At 29.3% G+C, this 24,241-nt stretch overlaps 1 protein-coding gene across 1 annotated transcript; it reads right to left on the reverse strand.

The window, feature by feature from the left end:
- Positions 1–12,320: 12,320 nt before the first annotated feature.
- Positions 12,321–22,493, reverse strand: LOC108560668 (disks large homolog 1-like). The gene is made up of 7 exons (XM_017918313.1): positions 22,442–22,493; positions 20,646–20,881; positions 20,392–20,580; positions 20,145–20,297; positions 14,689–15,534; positions 14,211–14,360; positions 12,321–12,566 (listed from the first exon to the last, which is right to left on the reverse strand). The coding sequence occupies exons 1-7, from the start codon at positions 22,491–22,493 to the stop codon at positions 12,423–12,425; spliced, it is 1,770 nt and encodes a 589-aa protein (XP_017773802.1). The 3' UTR covers positions 12,321–12,422.
- Positions 22,494–24,241: the final 1,748 nt, after the last annotated feature.

The following is a 24,241-nucleotide window of genomic DNA, read 5'->3' on the forward strand; positions in this document are numbered from 1 at the left end:
CCAGAGGTGGAAGCAATAAAGTCTGGCAGAGTTAAAACTAGACCGTACCATGCCAACCATGCCCACGATTCACTGGGGGGAATCAAGCAGGCAGGGGAAGTAGGGGAACACACGAACCGTGACATTTGGGCCGATAACTGCCCTCATCAACATCTCCTCCACTGTACGTTCGTACGTTTTCACGCACCGGAAATATACCCAATTAATTGCATACGCGCTTTTACCTGTTTTCGTGAAATTCTCTTTTGCTTATAGATTGTTATTAAGCATTTGCATTCCGCAATTATTACATCAATTATATTTGCGATGTTTAATATTTATTGTATTTAATTTATTCCGAAACCGACATACATTTCATCAATGTAATAAATGAAATAAAATATAAAAAATATCTTTCTTTAGTTTAGGATATGTACTAATGGTATAAAACATGTAAGAAACCATTTTTATAAAACAAAATATTTACAAAATTTTCAAATTCCTAGTAAAAAATGATCTATTTGTTAAATTGTATATGCGCTTTCATATTTTTTCGTGAAATTCTCTTTTACTTGTAGATTGTTATTAAGCATTTGCATTCCGGAATTTATTGTGTTTAATGTATTCCGAAAACGGCATACTTAATAAAGCAATTCAGCAATACATGGCATAGTGCTCGTAATAGTTTCCGCCAATATAACGGACTATTTCAAACCGGACTAATCGAGGAATTAAATAATGTCTATTCCGCTTAATCAGAACACTTCATGATTAGTATATTTGTGGCCTAATTATGCAAAGTGTCCTGATTAAGCAGTGGCGGATTATCCATTAATGATTTCTAGTCCAGACTTTGGGGTTCCTCGAACTAAGATATATTCCTGCAGTATTTAAAATATAATAATGTTTTCAGTATTTTTGGGAATCCCAAAAATTGTTTGCTGGCCCCTAAAGAAAGAGGAAATAAAACGATCATTAAAAAAATTATGTAAAATTAAAACTATTTTATTTAATATTTTTTTAGAATTTATTTATATTTTGATGCATTATAATATGTTTGTTTTGAATTTTTTTAGGTATTGCTGTACAGTATGAAAATAATTCATAAAATATTTAATATTTCTATATTTTAACTAAATTTATATCTTTTTTAAAAGGACAATAAGCGGAAGTGCTGGGATAAGCTGTGACACAAACTATTACGATTAATTAATGATGAAAATATACTTGAAGATTTAAATTTACTATGGTTTTTGATTTTATTTTTCACTAAATTTCTATAAAAAGTGTTTTGAAAAAGTTACTATTAAATTAACTCAATGTTCCTTCTGATTAGATTGTAGTCAATTGAAATTTGAACAGTACATAGAGAATCTTAAAATGTTTAAAATATATAAAACTTTGTATTCAATTATATAACAAAAAAATCGTTTCTTTTTTTTTTCAAGTCAAATGTTAGTCACAAAATATATAAATTGTTTGTTGTTAAAAATTACGTAAAAATAAACAAATAGGATGAAAAACTGGTGGCCAATAATTATTCTTAATTATTTATTTAATTTTAGTTTAGATTTAGTAAATAATAATATTTATTTAAACTGTTAAACATACATAATAATAAAGAAAAGAAAACGTATTTATACAGAGTGCGGCGGAAATATCTCCCATATTATGATTCCAAATGTGTATTGTCAATGCCATCTTTTGGACGATATAATTTTTAAAACTTAAAACAAAAAAAACGTTTTTATATATAAATTTAGGAAATAAAATGTTTTTAATGATACCCATTTTTGTGCAAACCCCGCTTTGAAATGTGGAAGTTATTTTTTGCCGCACGCTGTATAATTATGTCCAAAAATAGAAAAAAAAGTACAATTATTTTGTTTTTCTTTATAAAATTATTGAAAATTCACATTATTATCATTGGATTTCATACAAAATTAATGTAGTAAATTAACATTTGTGAAATTTGTACATAATTAATTGTATACACGTTTAACTTTTTTCGTATAGATTATTATTAAGCATTTCCATTCAGAAATTGCATCCTCTTATTCCGTTGTTTAATATTTATTGCATTTAATGTATTCCGAAAATGGCATACATTTCTTCGAGGAAATGAAGGATATACAAACAAAAAATATGTAATAGTTTCAAATATATAATCATTGTTAATTATTTTAGAAAACTTACTATTTAACTGAAAATTAAATTATCTACTTTCTCAATCCATTTATGTCACTTGTTACAGATGTGTGATTCGATTATTTGTTAAACATAATGTCATTTTTAATATAGTATAATATAGTATAATATAGTATAATATAGTATAATATAGTATAATATAGTATAATATAGTATAATATAGTATAATATAGTATAATATAGTATAATAGCAACTATCAAAAAGTTCCAATAGTTGTTTTTCTCTCTTTTCTAGAAAATAGCTAAGTTTGTTATTATATTCACAATTTAATGTTGAATTGTTTATACCAGCAGTCCGCAACCTTTTTGATCTCACGGACCACTAAACTCAACATTTTTAATCCCGTGGACAGTATTGAAAAGTATTTAAATTGGGCCTTTTATAAAAACGCAACTTAATAATGCAAAATTTGCAAAAAAAAATGGATTTAGAATATAATAAAAAGATAAATAACCTCTTGTCCATGGAAAGGCCATTTGATCTACGGGCGGGGGTTGGGGACCACTGGTCTATAAATTATCCATAACCATGGTTATTAATCGATTTATTACATCGATATAACTAAAAAAATCTATTATTTGTATATCAATTATTTATATTTATACTATTTATACACTTATTTTGATTATCACAAACTTATTAGTTTATTTATAAAGTAACAAATTATTTTAAGAAATGCGACTAACAATATTTAGTCGTAAAATCTAATTAATTAATATAATTTGTAATATTTGTATTAGTTTCAAAATTATTTATTTTCATGTATATATAACTTTATTTCTTATTCAATTTCTGATATCGAAGTTTTCTGATAACAAATCGTCATTTTCGAATAATTCTATGTAAATTATTGAATACGTGATGAATATCTTAATTTAAAGTAAGTTCTTAGTATTATTTTCAAGAGAAATTTGTTGAAATTATAAATCGTGCGCGTTTTATATCAACTTTCTTCCAATACTTTACATGCCCTCATTAAACTGAAGTAAATGATGGATTAAGTGGATTTATAATTAATTAAATATTTATCTCCATTTAATATTTAATCTCATATTGAATATAATTTATATAATGTTAAATAGGTTTGGTATAAAAGACATATGATCAAAAGACTTTTGTTTACTATATAGTTTGTTATAATTTGAATTATAAATTAGTATTTATTTTTTGATACATTAAATGTTAAAATTATTGTAAGTTAATAAAATTAGGTTTATCTCTTCTTAAAACTATAAACTTTTTACTTTTGAATTATGTAAAATTATAATATTTTGATTATAATGTATAAAATGTAGTAAAAGTGAATTATGAGATATAATGCAGGAAATGCATTGAATTATAAAAAACAAATTTGAATTTTTATGATACTGATATAATGTAACTATTACACAACTAATACATTTAATAAACTAGGGTATATTTATTGTATGAAACGCATGTGAATAATTTGTACTATTTAATAATATATAATTTATACGTGATTAATAGTTGTAATCTTTTTATGATTGCAAAAAAAATTATAACATGTTTTGATTGTTAATTTAATTTATGCAATTACAGTCATTTAAATGTAATATTGCGAGCAAATAATTATACACAATTATCGTAATATATTTCAGATATTAAAAGAGGAATGCGGGTTAAATTAAATTCATTATAATTAAGTTTCCTGTTGCAAAAATTATAATTGGTTATCAAATTATATAGAAATATATCATTCAGAAAAAAATAGATTTTATATTGACCTATAATTAATAGTTCTTATTAATTTTAATAATAGTTGAATTATTCTTATATATAGGTACACCTCGGTTAACGTTACATCTGATAAAAAAAGTTCGCAATTGAAAATTCTTGGAAAGAAGTCACTATAAAATGTTTTGGGTCAAATACGATAAGAAATTCTTAGAAGATGAAAATAATATCAATAGGTAATGCAATATTATAATGCAAAAAATGATGATTTTCAATGGAATATTATTAGCAATAAATAATAAGAAAATGATGACAAAATTAAAGAAGTTCCCACTGAAAAATTGGGTCAACCAACGATTTTAAGTCACTAAGAAATGTGGAGTTTGCGACAAGAAATTGCTAGAAGATGAAAATAATATCAATAGGTTTTGAAAATCTTGATGAAGATAATATTATAAATTTATTTAATGCAGAAAATGATGATTTTCAATTAGCAATGAAGATTTAGAAAATGATGACAAAATTAAAGAAGTTCTTGCTGAAAAATGTAAACAACCAACGATTTTATGTTGATAAAGATAATATTATAAATGTATTTAATGCAGAAAATGATGATTTTCAATGGAATATTGTTAGCAATGATTAATAAGAAAATGAAGACAAAATTAAAGAAGTTCTCGCTGAAAAATGTAAACAACCAACGATTTTAAGTTACTAAGAAATGTGGAGTTTGTGTTAAATACGACAAGAAATTGCTAGAAGATGAAAATAATATCAATAGGTTTTCAAAATGTTGATGAAGAGAAAATTATAAATTTATTTAATGCAGAAAATGATGATTTTCAATGGAAGCAATAACGAATAAGAAAGTGAAGCCAACCAAAGATTTTAAGAGTTACATAGCTTACAATGAAAACGTATTAATTTTATTGACAATTCTAATTGAAATGAAATTTTTGCAATTTTGAAGAAATTTATTTAATAAAAGAAATCCATTTCCACCTATAAAATTATATTTATTTTATTCAGTTTTTTACTAATAAAAGTTGTCCAATTATTTACTATATATTAGATTTAAAAAAAAGTTAATATTAAATGTAACTGTACATTAATGTATCATTCAACAAAGATTTAATACGAATACGTCCGGTAAAACTTACTCAATTATCTAATTATATTCTAAGAAAGTTACGTTATTTGGTAGATTGTATAAATAATTAACGCAATTCTAACTGCAGTTGTTCGTAATTTATTTTCTATTGTGTAAAACAAATATATTCATTTAATCAGGAAACACACATAAACATTAATCTAGCATGATGCAGATTTAATTGAATTATGTAACGAAAAAATTGTGTAAGAAACTCTTACAGTTTAGTGCTTCAAGACTTACATATTGTTCATATAAGGGTGCGTATACACTGCATTTGCAGTATACTAAGAATGCTACACACTACGCAGAAGGATAGAGTTAGTATTAATGAATATTTGTTGTAGAAAAACTAACTATATTTTTACTAATAATAGTTTTAATTTAAAAATATAAGAAAAATAATAAATATAATTCATTATATAATAATTTATTGGCATTTATCATATTATCCATAAGAAAAGTTATATTTCTAATTTTTTTAATGTGTCACAAAATGACAGGTGTTACATTGTGTCAAAGTAAATTATTGGTGTAATACTTTTAGAAATTCGGTCGCTATTCAACTACAAACATATATTTTGAATCATTTGGCTAAAAGATCGAGAAACGCTATTATAGATTACCTATAAACATAATTCATTCAGTATCAATCTCAACCTGAATATAGTAGCAAATCGAGGAGTAAAACTAAATCTTTTGCATCAATAAGTTAATATTTTTTAGATTATCTATAAAGTTTTTACCTTAATTATAACCATATCTTATGTGAACTGTATATTTTTAAATCATGTTAAATTATTTTCCTTTATAACTTAATAACTTAGCGATTAAATATTCTGTAATTTTACAACACAAGAGATAAATTTATCAAAATGACTAATGTTTAATTAAACCATAAATTTACTATCTACTTAGTGAGACATTCGTGGAAATAAATGTGATAAAATATTCATATTACAATCTATATTTTTATTTGGAAATAATTTCAACGCTTTGATGACTCTTTGTATACATTTAGATCAATAGTCGTTGAGGTAGATAAGCATATGACACATGGCCCTAGTACAGCACCTGCACAAAAATGACACGTGCCTACTGCATTATGTTTTCATAGCAATGGTGTATTGTTCTCTAAAACAATGTTACAAACTATTATTCATTGTATTAAAATCGTCATTTTTATGTAACCATTTCGTGTAAAATTTTCATGAAAATGTTTGTATCTGTCACATGCAGAATACGAATTATCTCGTTTCGTTTGTGTCTGTTTTTGTCGGATCTTTTAACACAGTTAAATCGATTTATACTCGCTTTATATCTTATTGCATTTTATATGACAATATAGTATTTCTTTTAAACAAAAAATTGTAAATAATTACATTTTTAACAAATTATAGTCAAAAGTATTTTATAATCCAAAAAATATGATGATTAAGAATGTCTTTTATAATATTTGTGAAATAAACTATTAAAAACTTATCAAATATCACATTATGTAAACGAAATTTGTTATTTTGTAAATAATTATACTTATTGCTTATATTTTGTAATTACTGAGTACTTTAATTAGAAAATACCTTAGAATTAGTAACTGCTTCAAAGTAACATTATATTATACAAAAGTATCATGTAACAGAATTTATTGAAATGTATTTATTTCTATCGGAGATTCCTACTGTTATGAAACTGAGTATTGGTTTCATATGTTAAAGATATTTGTTTCTAATGATTTATGTAATTATATATCTAATAAGATTCATATTGTTATATGATTGATATTGACCTTTCGTCATAAAAAATAATAATTTATAAATAAACAATTCACAAAAATATATTTTTTCCAGGTAGCTAAAACAAATTTTATAATAAATATTTAGTTTCTATGGAAATACTTTATAGATACATTGAATGACATTTCAATCATTTTCAATCCAGTCTAAGTATAAAGCATATAGTTATCTTGTTTCATTGTTCCCGAAAAGGTTAGAGATATTGTATGAAAAAAAAAAGGACACATAATACATGTTTCAGCTTCAATGCATACACCTAACAATTGAAAACTGTTTACGAATTCACCGAGTGGACGTGTGGACAAGCGCAGCTTCGTAGATACGTGCTGTTTTTGTTTGTTGTAAATATTTGAAAGACGAACGTCTTTCGCGGAACAAAAAAAATAAATAAAAGAAAGAAAGACAGCGGGAGTAGGTGAATAATGTAAAGAAAAGAAATACCTGCCACCCCCGCGGTTAACATACTTTATCCAACGGTGGCTGAATGAAGGGGAGTCGACCATTGTACATCTTTCTGTGGGGATGCAATAAAACTTTATGGATGGAATGTAGCAGAAACTTGCTCGAAACGTGAGAAAACTTGCATATATATTATTCCATCATGAGAAATAAACCATGGAGTGAAAGAAAGTTTTATTAAATATTGTTATTAAAAGACAATGCGGTGGTTTATTTAAGAACCGGAATCTTAACATTCACTTACGTTTAAGGATTGTTTGCTAATTTAAGTGTTGCATAAATGAAAAGTAAAATTATATTCAAAAGTCGCGTATTGTAAACAATAATTGTTTCATATAAAAATTTTCTACGTAAATAATTTCAAATAATTTTTACAAAGATCAATACATTTTTTGTAGTCACAAAAACTCATTATTTATTATATTATGAAATAAACAATTGTTTTTAAATAATATGAAAATATGGCTAAGAAATATATACTGTAGATTTAAAAAATTAAAATTGCGTTACTTAACTTAAGTTTGTAAATAAATCTCAAAGAAAGCAAGGTTTACTTATTCTTAAATCAGAGGTTTTATTTGGAATACAACATAAGATTTTAATATTTTTCCAATAGATTTATTAAAGAACATTTCCAAACGAAGACATTGTGATAAGTATTTTTTGTAAAAACAGCAAAATTTAGAAAATTAGAAATATATATTTACTTTTAGAATAAAATATTATAAATTAAAAAAGAAACTTAACAATTATGCTAAAATTTTCTAATATAGTGGTCGACCCCTGTAGGTGGTTAAAAAAATCATATTTTCTCCTTGGCTGACTTATTATCATTTAGAAGGTAAATATGTCAAGGTTATTTATGGTACGGCGATTCTTTTAGGTATCAAAGATAAATTGGACGTATTTATTTCCTTTTCCTATTGTATTTACATAATTGTAAAATATAAGGGGTCAATTGGAAGTCAGATACCGTTTGAAGTGGTCGACAGTCAAAGAGCAGGATTTTTAAAACTATGATTCCAAGTAATTTTCAAATAACTTTTTCAAAATATTTATACTTTTGGTGTTTCATTTCTTCGGGGTTCCTTTTATTGAGTTATGAAAGTAAATTATATCAAGTTACAATGGGTTGACTATTGAAACCGTTGAAGCTATTCTACTTACGGTAAGTCGGTATGGAAGATAATGTGGTTTGAACCTTTTTAGTTTTCAATGATGGTCTTTTATAGTAGTTCTATTGTTAGAAGGTTTGGGATACCAATAATGGTATCTAGTGCTGGTTTTAACTAAAATTTTCTTAATAGAATTGTTGTTACCATCATATTTCGAGTACCATGGAGCTTTAATACTTGGACCTACGACTTCCAATTCTAGGGTATGTCAGCAACTCGATCATTGACATTGTATAATGATTCTAAAACAATCAATTTTAATAAATATTTAAAATTAGTAAATAAGGAACTAACTGTAGAAACTTAATCTTGTTATATTAATACATAAAATAATAACACAATCTGTTAAAGTGGAACCTCACTAAATGAGCACCTCTCATATCGACTAATTCGTATAACGAACAAAACAAATTGTAAATAATGACTCGTTTAAAGAGCAACATCTCGCATAACGAGTGAAAGGGAGAAGGGAAGTCCCGGATTGTGCGCTTGTTATATTATTTTCTAAACTTGTACTTCTGTTCAGACATATAATAAAATTATTCAGACAAAAATGACCCCAAATAAAAGTGTATTTTTTGGCATTGAAATATTTTACATAAATTTTTATAGGAAAAATTGTTTCGCTTAACGAACTCGCGTTACGAGTAAGATTCTGTAATGCTCATTATGGGAGGTTCTACTGTTATAATTTCTGTATTTATATAGCTATTATTACTACAAAATATTTATAATGAACAATTGAATTTATTTATTACACAGAATACAAAATATTTCATGGTACTTTTAATATCAGTATTTTTACGATTATTTGTTTATACCAGATGACTATTAACCACTAGACTATTCAAAGATATTTACTTTGCGTTAATAGTACGCTCTTCGCACATTACTTAAATTTAATAATCTTAAAAAAAATCATAGACACCACCTGACGTTTAATATTTTCTATTTAATTAATATTAAATATAATTTGTGTTAACAACTTGAACTTAAAAGTCTACTAAAATCAATATATGTGTTAAAATTATGTTAAACATATTACATTAATACCATATTAACAATTTAGATTATATTAATAAAAAAATGTCAATCTTGAGTAATAAAATTGTATTACTTTTTATTTAATTATATTTATTTCTATTATTTATCTTCTAAATTAAAAAAGGAACTATAATGAGTGTGTTAAAATTAAATTCGTTTCAATTTCTTCTTTTGCTTATAATTTATTCGCAGTTAACAATCAATGCAATATTTCACAATGATTATTTCTTTTAATTACATTTAAGCTATTGTAATTTTATAGATTAAATCTTTTATCAACATATTTCTCTTTATCAAATTGTATTATTATTTTGATTCTAAATGTAGACACAAAAAAACACTTTTGCATTTGCAATCTGTATATTTATTACTAATTTGATTGATTAATCATTACATAAATTCTTGTTGTTTATAATTGCCAATAGATTTTTTAAAATTATTGACATGTCAAACTTAAAAATATAATTTATATATCTATGAAAAAAAATTTAAAAGATATTAAGAAAATGTAACAAATTAAAAAAAAAATATGAATAGTCGAAGGAACCTTTTAACTCTTTGAGGGGCCAGAATTTCGTAAATTTCTAGACAACTGAATGAGAAAACTATGTCTGAAAACTGAATCAACATCGGATTGTATGGACTATCAAGATTCAACCTTTGACATAGCAACTAAATTGAAAGATAAGTCCTCTTTCCTGGACATTTCTTAGAAAATTATAATAATACCCCACTAGGCATGTTCAAAAGGTGCTACAGTGCGTGTATCACCGACCCTCAAAGAGTTAAATAATGAATAAATACTTTAAAATTAGCCATATACTGTTAGCAGGGTTGCTCTCAGTTAAGGAAAATGAAGAACGGAGAATATAGAGAGCTAAGGAAGAAAATGGCAGTGGAAACCAACACACGTCGAAGTGAAGTGCTTGGTAGCACAAAATAGAATGCGGAGATTTATGAAAATACCAGATCTGGATACGAATGAAGAAGGGGAGAGGTTTTTGTTGGTAGTAATCCAACAGTATAAGACTCCACCAGTGGTCCCTATACAAGGTTTCCTCTTTTCTTAAAAAAAAATATTGTTAGACTATGGTCTTTTGGTCTTAATTTAATAATTTTATTAAATAATATAAAGTTTTTTTTCTAGGTACTGTCAAAACTTCTGTAATGTGACAAAAATAAGTTGGAATTTTTTAAACACTGCTATTACCAATATCAGTCTACAAAAAATAGGAAATCGAAGGAAGGAAATGGTATAAATAATAATTTTAAAAAAACATCTAGTTAGTAATAATTTAATGTTTATTAAAGGATAAAGGGTATTGCATCGCATTTATATAAACTTCGATCGATATTTTCCCAGAAAATTGCAGTCCCAAAAATGTTCACTTAATATTCGACAAATATATTCCTTCATACACACTCTCGAGATATGTAATCTAAACAAACTTAAAACTGTATGCCGAACATTACTTACTTTCTTAAATTCCAATTAATAAAAATAAATAAAAAAAACAACATACCTAACACTTAAAGCGGTGCTAAAACAACAGACATCGAAATAAACGCAGAGCAATTGAAAAAATCATTACTTTAATCAGAATCTCTTTGGTTTTTTTTTAATCTTTTTTGCAATGGAAAATACAACGTACACATAAATTTATCTTTTTTTATCATCTTCATTTTAGTTACACATAAATTAAATAAACATAGGTATTTTTTAAAAAAAGAAAATAATGAGAAAATTAGTTAAAAATTAAAACACGACAGAAAATAACAAATAACATAGTTTTGCAACATCCGTAATCACTCTAAATAGGGGAGTGGGTATAATAATAATGTATATATAGTATATATGTAATTGAGACGAATCGAAAAGATACTTTATAAATTCTCTAAACCTTAATTAATCTGTAATCCTAACGTTCCTTTTAAATATAACTTTTTTCTTTTCATATATATATATAATATTTTAATTAATAATTATCAGGCAAATGCTTTAGAATTTTATTTACTTATTAATCGAGTTCTCTCCGTTCTTAGTTGGTTTATTTCATCTTCATCTTACTTAACAACATTTTCATCTTCATCACTACTTCCTCATTCTTCATATACATTTTTCTCCGTTTTCATTAATTTCTCTAATAGAATTGTTTAAGTTTTTTTACTTAATAGTTGAAGGAAGTCTTTAGAAATAACATCGTTAGAAAGTCAGAGACAAACGAAAAAAAAATGAAACATTCAACACACTTCCATTTGTTTATGTTCTTCCTTTTTTTGTTTTGTTTTTATACAATAAGACTAGGTTCGCTTCCATTTCTTCAATATATTTACTTTTCATCAATACAATATATATATATACTCTGTTTCTTATTTCATTTGTTTTTTATCAATCAATTGATTTAAATCCTATTTTAGTTTACATTGCAGTTTTCGCGAATAATTTTCTATTTTCACAAATCACAAATTTTCTCCGCAGATAACGATAACAACAATAATAATAATATTTTAAAAAAAATCTATAACTGATTGATACATATTAACATAATGTAGACAATTTAAAAGAACCCCACATTAAAATCCCATTCAACTTCACTAACTAGAATTCTATCACAAGATTAAACAGTAAAACTCTAATTCCTTTAATCTTCATTTAGTGATTAATAATTTTGGTATATATATTTTTTTTTGTTACTGTAATATAATAGTATTTAACTCTTCTTTTTTTTTTGGTGACGAATAACATTTTTTTACTCTTACTGATTTCAATAAATATTGGTTAAAAGTGCTGATTTGTTATTAGTATAATTATCATGTTCCTCCTTGGATATATATTTAGATTTTGTAGCTAATTCTTATTTAAATGCGTGGATTTTATTTAATTCCTTCGTTCCTGTTAAATTCCTTCAGCTTTTCATTCAGTTCGCCTGCTTCGGGCAGGATTCCTTCTCCGGTCTGCTGGGTGGATTCCTAAAGACGACGATGCAGACGGGTCCTCGAACTATCCTCAGAAGATCGATTATTTCACTGGTCGTCATCCCTTCGACGCTCTCGTCGTTAACCTAGGCAATTAAACGTAAATCGAATTAGTTTATGATCAAACTTTGGCCAAACTTTTTTTGTTCATTTCCTCATCAAACATTCACAAGACTCACACACACACGTAAATGGTTCGCGACCGAAGGTGCATTAACTAATTGAAGAACTTTAGTTTCTTTCTTCAGACAATTTCAAGATTTAAAGAATTTAAAAGCAATTTGTGTGACTTTTCTTTTCACGATTCATCAACTGAATGAAAATGTAATATCTTACATTTATGAAACACGAATCCGCTGAAAAGTTTTATTCGCTCATCTTAGAGATTTTTTGCATTTAACGAGGAAAGAGGTCGTCAACGATTAAATCTCTTCAGTGAAGAGATTATCGCTAATCCGCAATCCAATTAAGTTTCTCTATACTCGAACAAGACGTTCATTAATCAACGGGTAAATTGGTTACAATGCTTAATTAGTTTGCTATTAACTTAGTACGTCCATATAAAGTGCTGAAACATATATATGTTAGGTATATATAAAAGAAGAATATCTAAATTTAAGTTTCAAAAATTAATCTGAATGAGAAACATATACATAAAGAAAGAGGAGCGAGTTCACCGCATCCAATCAAATTTGTTGGAGAGTTTTCATTTAGATGTAACGAATCAAAGGTATTTCGTTTAATCAAGAATATGGAGTGCACCTACGTAAACCACAAGCTCTCTGTGAAGAGTTAAGAATATACAGATTTTGTAATTAATGCAAAAGTGACGTAAAATTTGATTAGTTTTCAACTAGATTATCCAAACTCTTAAAGAAAAATAAATGAAAGATATATGTTTGATTATTTCTTGTCAAGAGGAATTTAATAACAGAAATATTTATTAAATATGTTTTTAATAGGGTATATACATCAAAATTCAATGTCAAATAACCAAAGCAAAACCGGAAAAACCTGCAGAAGGAATGAAGACAGATAACTTATCAAAAGACGTTATAAAACGTTGTAAAATAAAGCAAAAAAATAACCTAGTACTAGTTTACCTTAGTACTGTATACTTTTTTTTTGTAAACACGGGTCTATAGATAAAATAAACAAACTTGTTAATATCATCAAACAGGTCTTCAGAAAAAGAAAACAGAAGATAAAAACCAGAAAGCATATTTGGAGAATAACAAGTTCAGATTAAAATAGTGGAATAGTGTATACAAAATAACATTGAATGAAGATTTGATAAACCAACGTTTTAGACGCAGACGACATAAATATTTTAGATAAAATATCTTTAGAAGCACTGCAATTCAAAGTCGATTTGTTTTGTGTCTTGTAGCCTTAGAAATTGTATTCAACTACTGAAATGTACTCAATATTCTAGTAGAATACATTAAGTCAAGATGAAAAATGTAGGTTTATAGAGTATGAGTCAATCAAAGCGCAAAGTGTGTTTATTTAGGACTGGGTTAATATTAATTTCAGTCGTCTTCGAAGTTGGGGAAACTTGGTCACGACCAGATAACAGTTATGTCACGCGCAATAAATTGCGATCATTACGTAAATAGTTGATGCGGTGGCGTAGCAAAACTTGCACACTGACTCACAAACGGCGAAATTTATATAAATATTATATTATATTTATAGACCATTTTTTTTCTCTTTTCTGAAATACATACCTTGATGACGCGATCCGCGACCTTGATCCTGCCGTCCTTCGCGGCGACGCTGTCTGCGTGCACGGCGCTGACGAAGGTCTGCCCGGTGGGTCCTTGCAGGCTGAAACCCAGCCGGCTGTTCCAGCCTCGGGTTAATTCGATTGCCAAAATCTAAAAAGAAAATATGTTGGTTATATTCACGTTTTTATTTGTAGATGACAATTTTCCCAATTTTGTACATCAATTTGGTTATCATCTAGCATAAGTTGCTTAGACATAAAACACACTTTAGATAAAGATAAATATTTTCAATTATTTAAAAAAATGACTAATTTTAGAACATAAATACTTGTGCGAATTGGGTTTGTTTAAAATAAGCAAATTTCCCAAAGTAACTATAATACGTAGTTCGAATACAACTAAATTGCAAAAGTTAAAGGGAAAATAAAATAATGATATTTGAATTGCATTGATATATGATCCTAATTGCGAATTTTACCTGTGGTTCTTCCGGCACTGTTTTCGGTGGTTCCTTGATGCTCTTCTTCCGCCTGGGTTTCTTTTCCGGTTCCTCCTGCCGAGGCTGCGGCCTCGATTCCTGCGGGCCGCATGGTGGATGAGCGCTCTGGTAAGTTGGATTCTTGTGGCTGAAGGTGGCCGCCTCGGTGGGCATGTGTGGCATACTGGCCGGCTCTTTGGGGAAGCTGTCGCTAGGCTCGACCTCGGTACTGTTCGCCCCATCGGTCATATTGTATGTAAGATTCGGAGCGTCCAGTATTTCCGCATCCAAATTGTTCAGCTCGTAGGCGTTGTGGGCTAGCGAGAAGTTGAACTTGGGTTTGCGGCACGCGACTGGAGTCTGATTGGGGTTGTACAGTTCGAGGGAAATGGGCCGAGACGGACGATCTTCGTCGTCATGGATGAAGAGCGAATTGAAGGAATCCTCATCCAGCGGAAGATTACCGCCGCGCTGTAGAAGGCCTTCGTGGAACTGCTCTTCGGGTGGGTAGTACTCTTGAGAAGCGTCCGATGGACAGACGGGTCTCGATCGGATGCGCCTCGGGGACGTCGACTGCGGCGATTGGGAGCTGTTATTTCTGATAGATTCCTGCTGCGTTGGAATCAACTTTCGCACGGCGATGTCGTTCAGCATGTCCACAGCTTCTTGTCTCAGTTGTGCTTTTCGTGTGAAAGAGGTGCGCGGCGTCGTTTCCGTCGGGGATAACGTCGCAACCGGTGTTTGTGCAGCATCGCGGTACAGCCTCAGTTTCACCAGGTCCCCACATTTCCTCAGGAACTGCACTGCCTCCTCATGCGTCATAGACGAAATCTCTACATCATTCACCTAAAAACAAATAAAAAAACATCATTGTAGAAACGCTACAGAAGTTGGTTTTAAACACACAACAACGTCTCGGCTTTATAACTGCGACCCGCTTTAAACTTAAACTTTACAACACTAGCATACTGAAAATTTGATGCACTTAAAAAAACTTTGATCCTTCCATTCTAAGTTTCGGAATCACCAAAGGCAGTAAAGTACTTCTTAACCGGAATTCATTATTAAAGCTCTAACAAATATTTAATTATGAGAGAAACGTTTGTTTCCATTGTGACAGATTATAATAGACAATTATAACTTCCTCTTTCATGTACTGTACATTCACTCATCGTACTAAAACTGAAAATTTCACAATAGGACAAAAAATAGGTGACTCTTATTTAATAAATATTATAAAAATATATACAAATACGTATTTCATTTTGATGAACTGAAATATTAGACGACACAAAATTCGCTGATAAATCGTTATTTGAATACATCCAATTCAGTTCTGAAATGGCAATCATTACTTTGAAATCGATCGAAGCGACATCTGTACTAGTATTTATGAATAATTGGGATGCCTATAATTGGTTGGCGAAATGGAGATTCGATCGGAGCTCCGAAGATACGCAACAGGCGGATAACTATGTGTGCATAATGTGTAATAGGCAAGAGACATCAAGTGGGATTTGCATCAAAAGTGTTCATCCATAACAGGATATCATTTATAAAAGCAATATTTGTATCGACATGTAACGAGTACTTCTTTACATAGAAGCAAATATAATCCAAATATTAAATATATTTACGTCAAATTCATCATTTATTTTTCTTAATTTAAATAAGTGTAGCTTTCAAAAACTATAATTAGATTAGCAATTCATTTATATAGGTTTCTCAATCGATGGGATGAGATTCATTCAATGTTTAATGTGAAATGACAGCTGTCACCTTTTTATGGCTATATAAATTAAGTTTATTATATTAAAAATGCTGTCAATCTATTTAAAATTTAATAATAAGTAGCCAACATTTATAAGATAATTTTGAATTGCATGTATATTGTGTAAATAATAACAATAGTTTGTTTATCAGGTGCATACAAATTAAATAACATAATTACAGGTAAAAAAAAACCTTCATTAAACAATAATCATGACCCACATAATTCTTAGTTGTACGCAGTGGGTCAAGTGCCTTGTGGGCCCGTGCACCCGCTTCACTCCCAAATTGCTACGCCACTGGGTATATGTCGAAGGAAGTCCATTAGATGTTATTTTTCTTCATTAACTATTAGTTTCATATATTACATCATTAAATATTCGGAAGCATCAATTTACCATTACACGAAGAGTTTATTGGTGAGAGATAAAATATAAGTAGAAGCTGTTTTTTTTTCTTTTATTATCGGAGTGACGGTTTCTTATTAATGAGAAAATGAAATATGTAGTCGTTAAATCCGATGTTGCTACTCAATTGTTGGTAGTTATGTTACGACTGGTCACTTGATGAGTATTGCAGTAAAAGTAATTGGCACTTTGTGAGTGGGGAAAATGATCAATTTTTATAGGAAATATAAATCCATCCAACAAATATTTTAATAGATATTGAATAGTTTAAAAGCAATGTCTCGCATAGTGAGGTTAATCGGAAACCGGACTAATCGAACACATAAAAAGAAACTGCAAATTTATTATTTTTTTCATTTTTAAACCGGATTGTAGTAAATCCGGGACTGATCGAAACCGCACTATGCGAAGTATTGCTGTATAAGAAATTTGATTCATATAGACTTACTTCAAAATAATCATAATGTTAATAACACTTCTATTTATGAGATTTATGATATGTGGCAGATAACCCTTAATATTGTGTGGAAGATAAATAGAAGAGCGTGCGAGGGTTTCCACGGACAAAGCAGAAATGAATTAAAGCGCAAAATCTGAGTTGCCTCGCATCAAATATCGTAGACAAACATGCGGGTTTGCTCAGTTAAAACTCGTATCAAAGCCAAATAATAACTGGAAAACAGAAGAGTTAATTAACCTATCTGGGTCGTGGTTAAAAATAAAACAAGACTATAAAGTGCAGAGTGGTGAATTACATCCGTAAAAGAACCGTCCAGGATTAACAAAGGACAACTGGGTTAATAACTATAAGACGCGCATACAATATCATCCGGAATTGTTCGAAGCTTATCCATTATAAAATAATAAATTGAAAAGTAATATGGAGTATTGAAAGAAATATTAAAAAGTATTTTTCATTTGAAAGCATTTGAAAGAAACATCAATATATATATGTATATTTCTGTGAATGCAATAGACTTGGTTTCCTTAAATTGCATTTTTTTTAAGCTTTTCAAATGGAATTAAAGCGTTCGCATCGCTATGAACTGCATACAACGTTTGATGAAAAACTTGTATTATCTCCTGCGCAAAGCCGACGCAATTCAATTTAGCCCGAAGGCGCTTTTTGATGTCCATTTTAGAAAAGATTAAATTTGAAAAGATGAAAGTATCAGAGTCACGACCGGAGATTTACTATCTGAAATAAAATTTCTAGAAAAAAAAACTATCGTTGTAAATAATTTAGATAGATATTTTCACCACAATTAATACAGCAATACCTCGCATAGTGCAAATAATTAGTTCCGCTAATATCAGGAACTTTATAAAAATAAACTGCCCAAAAAAGAGATTTGTACAAAAATTGTATACTAATATATTTTTTATTTTTTTTTTCATGAACATTTAGATTGATTTGAAATTTTCAAACCGGATTATAATTAACACCTCACTTGATATGTTCGTTGGATGACATATAGATGGCGCATCTATCGACAAATAAAATAGGATTTTAGGAAGTACCAACCTTCAGACGTCGTCTGTCAAAATTTCATGGCAATCTGTCGTTTAGTTCAAAAGGTACAGTGGTTTTAGTGACGGTACTTTTGTAATTTTCAAAAGAATGGAAAAAAGAATTTCGTGTGTTGATTCCTCTGTTAATCCGGACTGATCGAAGTCGGATTATTCAAAGCATTGTTTACAACAATTAGTAACAAATATTTTTGTTAATAAAATAAATAAAACGTGCTCATTTTTATACACATATATATATATTTACTTCATGTCTCATGTGGATACATTTTGGCAAACTTATATAAACGTATTTACTGTGTGTAGGTTTGTCAAACGTTCTTCAGCATTCCCACACGTTTCTTTCTTATTTCAGCCCGAGAAAAGTTACAATTTTATTTTCTGTTGCTGAATATTTCACCGTACTAACCTAATAAAGTTTCAAGTTTGCGAGTTTGAACAGTTTCAATAGGAAAAACGTACGTTAAACATTTCTTTACTGTACCTTGAATTACAATTACAAATTTCTAAAATTATTTCATCTTTTATCAATTAATAAATAAAGTAACGTTGAATTATTTTTGTTTTGATTGTTATCTTTATTTTAATTCATTTTTGTAACTTTTTGTTTATTGCTATCAACTCTCTATTCTATAAATTCATTCTTTAAACATTATTAAATTCGTATTTTAATTATATGATTGTAATAATAACAAATCAGTATATGAAACTTTAATGTTCATAGTTCGACCTAAATAACTATAAGATTATACCGAAGTTACACTATTATTCAGATACAATTAATTTCACATACTTTTTCTCATAATTTGAAATAAATATTTTTTATGTGGCACAAATTTAATTCTTTAAATTTTCTTTTGAATTACTGTTTTTCCTTCATTGTTTATTACTAATTACTTTTCGAAAAAATCTTCAAATGTAAAAACATTATAATGTATATTTTAATTATATCCTTAAAACATACTATAATAAATGTAATGTAAGTAGCTGAAAACTATACGAAATTTAATGCAAACAATGTTTTTTTTTTTGCAAAAATAAAATATTAATATCATAGATATTATGCAGAGAAAATGTATAATAAAATAAGTAGTTTCGAAATACACGTCCATCAACAATGAGGATTGGGAACAATGTTACATTATTAATTTCAACGTCAGTTCGCGCTGCAAGCTATATATACGTTTATTATTAAAGAGATTATACCAGCAGTTTACTTTTTCCTATTTATTTCTTTTTTTTTTCATTTTACTCCAGTAACCTACATTCGCGAAAGCTTTTAAATTCTAATTAATTATTCGATAATATCACGAAACGAAAAGTTTCATCGTGCCATTTCGATAATACAAATTTAATAGTTTTGGTAATTAATTATTTTACAATGGATATTTTTAAATGTGATATTAATTATTAATAGTTGCTTATATTTCTACAGTTTGATCAAATACAAATTCTTATTATACTTGACCCTTTTAAAAACCAATTTTTAAGGAAAATTGATTCTGCAAACCAACTTGTCTAATATAATTTCATCATATTTAATTTCTTTAAAAAATAATTTTCAGTAAAATATGCAATTATGGCATTTTCAAAGTGTGACAATATTGAGACTTTTAATTTAAGAAAATTAACGTTAAATGTATACTAAATCTTGGTTATAATAAGTAATTGTGCAGTTGAATCTTAAAAAATCATAAAAAAAAATCAAAATGGTGGACGATTTGAAGAGAAGATAAATATCGAACTTACAGCAACGATTTTATCACCGGCTCGAATCCTGTCGTCGTTGAGTGCTGGAACTCTGACCATGGCCCGGATGTAGTGGCCCAGGGCGCTGTCATCCTCCTTCCTCAGCGTGAAACCTAAAGATCCGTGTATCTTCCTCATTGTGATTTCGAATTCCTGCGGGGAAAAAAACAAGAACAGCAAACGTGAGAAACGGTGTTCAACTATTAAAAACAATGATGGTAATAATAAACTAGCAGGAAAATGTTACCCCGTTGTATTGATCGTCGTCGGAGCTGAGGTTGGCCGGCGTCAGGTTCAGATTGGAGGGCGGCTCGCGCCGTGGCGGCGGCGGCGGTACCTCAGAAATCGGACTAACACAATTGAGAACGTCCGGAGGCGGTCGGCAGATCCTCAATTCCACCTGGCTGGCAGTCGTCCTCAACACTTCAAGAGCATCCTGCAAAGAAACAAAAAGAAATTAGAATATTACTTTTATACGCAGCAGTTGAAGATGATGCTTACGTAATTGGTGAGTCCTGTTAAGGCGATGCCGTTTGCTTCGAGGATGAGGTCTCCAACATTGAGGACTCCGCAGGATGCGGCCGGTTGATGTGGGAACAGCCTTTTGACGCGGATCAGGCCGGGCCAGGATCCGCCGCTGTCGGTGCCTCCGGTGACGCTCAGCCCCAGGCCTCTGGAGCCTTTTGCCAGTGAAACGCAGAAGGTGCTCTCTGCAAGAATCGTCCATTTAATTAGAGCTAATCAACGTGGAGAGGAAGAAAGGATGGTCGGCGGGAGAGAAAGAGGCCTTCTTCTTCTAATTGTCCGGAGAAAATAACTGCACCGGCGAAACTGTAACGCGCGAATACCACCGTTCGCTGCACACACAAAAGACTCCTTCGCAAATGAGAAACTGGATTAAATCCATTCGACTATTTCAATTATCGATTCTGGCACAATGCAAAACCGATTCCATTCTGTGCCACCGGAATGCCGGCACTCCTATGTGCAATGCTGTTAATCTTCGCGAACCGCCAGTGCCGGGTTATCCCGAAGGATATCTAACATTTACGAAATATTGACTGCCTTCAATTTTCATCATCATACTGTCAGCTATGCTCTACATATACATTGATATATAACGTACAACCCCCCATTGGATAACATATCTAACATATTCTGTCTAGCAAGACACTTTATGGTATTACGTAGCGTTATGACTTTAAACATTCAATTTAATTAACCTTAATATAATGTAACATAGTTAAATACCTCCTACAACTAAATACTAATCGGCTTTTTTTGTAAAGATTTATTATTTGTACGATTGACAATTTACTAATTGGTTATACTATTATATTTGACTTACTTAAGTCTTTTTATTATTGATTTTGAATCAAACACTTTAGAGGAAGAACGTTAATATCTCATTAAGTTTTTAGATGAGTTGAGGTACTTATAATTTTATTTCTGGATTTTGATTGAAAAATGAATAGGCCCAACGTGATTTAATTCCGACTTTCTATATATAATTTACTTCTGGATATACAACTTATGGAAGGATTTGTCTTACAACAATTTAATTATGCTGTGTCTTTATTTTTATTCACTGATTTTTGATCTTCTCAAACTATATATCAACTTTTCTCAACCTATGAACCGCGATCCAATATTACGTGGCTTCAAGTTTTTAATGAAATTTGCGAAATGACAGCTTTCACCTTGTGTCAAAATAAGGATTTTTAATGAAATTCGCAAATTGACAACTCTCACCTTTTGACAAAACAAGGAAGTGATGAAATAAACTGTACAATTACAAAAAAAATATGTTGGGTCGTTACTATTTTATAATATAACAGATTGTCATGTAAAAAATGTCAATATTTTTTATTCTTGTATGTATTTAAAATGTTTTGATAGTTTAGTTGTGGGTACAAGTATAAAAACTTGTCAAGTAATCGTTTCATTATAATTTCATTAAATTTGTCAGGAGTTGACAAAGAGTACTTCCGTAACGTATCCAAGCTGAGATATTAGAGGTCCTGCAAAATTTCAAGTACGCCACTGGTCGATGCGCGCACATTCGTAAAAAGGAACGTTAACAGTGGTAACCCCCAGCAACTTTTGTTTTACGAATGTTCCTTTGTGACAGGCGCAGGCAGCTGCAATCCTTTTTGTTTGTTTTTATCTTGTTTTTTTTTCATATAACCCATATCTCGCGTCTGCTCCTTCTTTTTTAATTAAAAGTTATCCCGGTACGCGCGCACCCGTTGTAAAGCCGTTGACAAATTTCATAATTAATTCGCATTTTGCCTCACGTTCAAATCCCTGCCGCATCACTGATTCCGATGTTTTATTATTCAAAGTCATCACCGTCAGCGCATCCTCTAATTAATTAATTTTTCATTTACCGAGCGAACTAACGTTTTAATTGGACATCGGCTCACGGCTAAACATGCTCCCCGGATTTCACACAATTATTCGTTTGATTATTCAACTGCATCCAATCGTATACAAAAGAAAAACATATACTGCAATTGAAAACCTGTGTTATCTATCAAAATTACTTCTTGCATGAATTTTGGGACACCCTATGTATACTTATTTTTATATTTTCCTATAGAAAGAGGATTGCGAACGGAAATTGCATAAAGTAGATGGAAACTTTTTCTATTTAACATTAATTATATAACAAATAAAATCCTATTATAAAAACATGTTTATATTTAGAAACAATATACGGTTAAATACTGACATTTTGTACTGACACACAATTATTGTTATTAACCAAACTATTTTTTTTTACTTTTACTTAATGAATATGATTAAAATAGAAGTGCTTTCATATAAAGTTTTATATTCCCTTGAAGATACATTTACGTTTGAGGACCATTTATAATTTCTTAATCATAAAAGAGGGGAAAAATGAGTCTGTCAAAATAATGTGAAGAGACTAAATGGTATGAGATGGCGGCAGTTGGAAGAACTAGGACACGGATTGCAGCTTTTGTCGTAATATTTCTGGTGGCTGTCAGCCGCAGCCTTCCGTTTCTCGTCAACGGTTTTCAAATACATGTCCTCTCCACCATTCTCTTCTCGCCATTTGATGAGATCAAAAAAAATATCTGCAGAGATTCTCATGAAGAAAATCACTAAAAATAAATGAAATCTCTATATCACAACACGTCAACTGCAAATGTTACTGTTTAGATAGAAATTTCTCTTGTAGTTCATTATTTTCAATAATCAACAAAATTATTAATTGTTTATAATAAAAAATTAGTTAGATTTTTTAGAATTTATTTTTCTCAATTAAAATTTAGTTTGTTTTGAAATTTCAAATCGGCCTATAGTAAATCCGGACTATGTGGGTTATTGATATAAACCTATAATTATTTAAGTGTGTCACGTGATTTTAATATGAATGAAAATATAAAATTATAGAATGGAAATAAAATTATATGACTTGAAGTATTGATTTCTAGTTGAAAACTTTGTTCAGAAGAAAACTGACTTTTTTGTTGTGTCTTTAGCGAAGTACATATATATTTCATCAGGTGTAATAAAAATTCCCACATGTTCGTGTGCATGTATAACGTTGGGTCGTTGGGCGAATGCCATGCAATATTTTTAAAACTCTGCTGTTCTTTGTACCAACTTTGCGATGAGATGAGATGATTTGTTTATTTTGGCAATCGCCGCAAACCGAATCCATTCGCAGAATCAACTAAAACATACTTTTATGTTTTAATAAAATCCTATTTATAAATATCACATATTCGTTTGTAGCTGTTTGTTTTCAAAAACAAAATTTAAAAAAAATATGCACTTGACGAAAATGTTAATATCACAGAAACGACAACAAGTTTATTGCAATTGCAACCAAATATTATAACGAGATACATACTCAATTAATCAACATTTAATTGGAATTATTTTTTTATTTTTTATATAGTTATGGACATATTTATGTAAAGAAATTTTTAATAAATTTTTGCATATTTGCAGAAAAAAATGTGCTTATATATTAACATACGTTAATCAAAAAAACAAGTTTAAGTACAAGTATTTGTAAGTATATATAGTGCACTTTACATAATTTCGCAAATTCTTGTAGG

The sequence above is a fragment of the Nicrophorus vespilloides genome, unplaced genomic scaffold (genome assembly GCF_001412225.1).
Source record: "Nicrophorus vespilloides isolate i.1.1-1 unplaced genomic scaffold, Nicve_v1.0, whole genome shotgun sequence".
NCBI classification, from domain to species: domain Eukaryota; kingdom Metazoa; phylum Arthropoda; class Insecta; order Coleoptera; family Silphidae; genus Nicrophorus; species Nicrophorus vespilloides.

Bases quoted from the DNA above. Each gene is read 5' to 3' on its own strand.
- LOC108560668 (XM_017918313.1), bottom strand. From the start codon at position 22,493: ATGACTTTGAATAATAAAACATCGGAATCAGTGATGCGGCAGGGATTT. The intron at 20,882-22,441 runs GTGAGGCAAAAT...CACGTTGATTAG, and splicing joins GATGCGGCAGGGATTTGAAC to CTCTAATTAAATGGACGATT. The intron at 14,361-14,688 runs GTAAAATTCGCA...TTTTCTTTTTAG, and splicing joins CAGTGCCGGAAGAACCACAG to ATTTTGGCAATCGAATTAAC.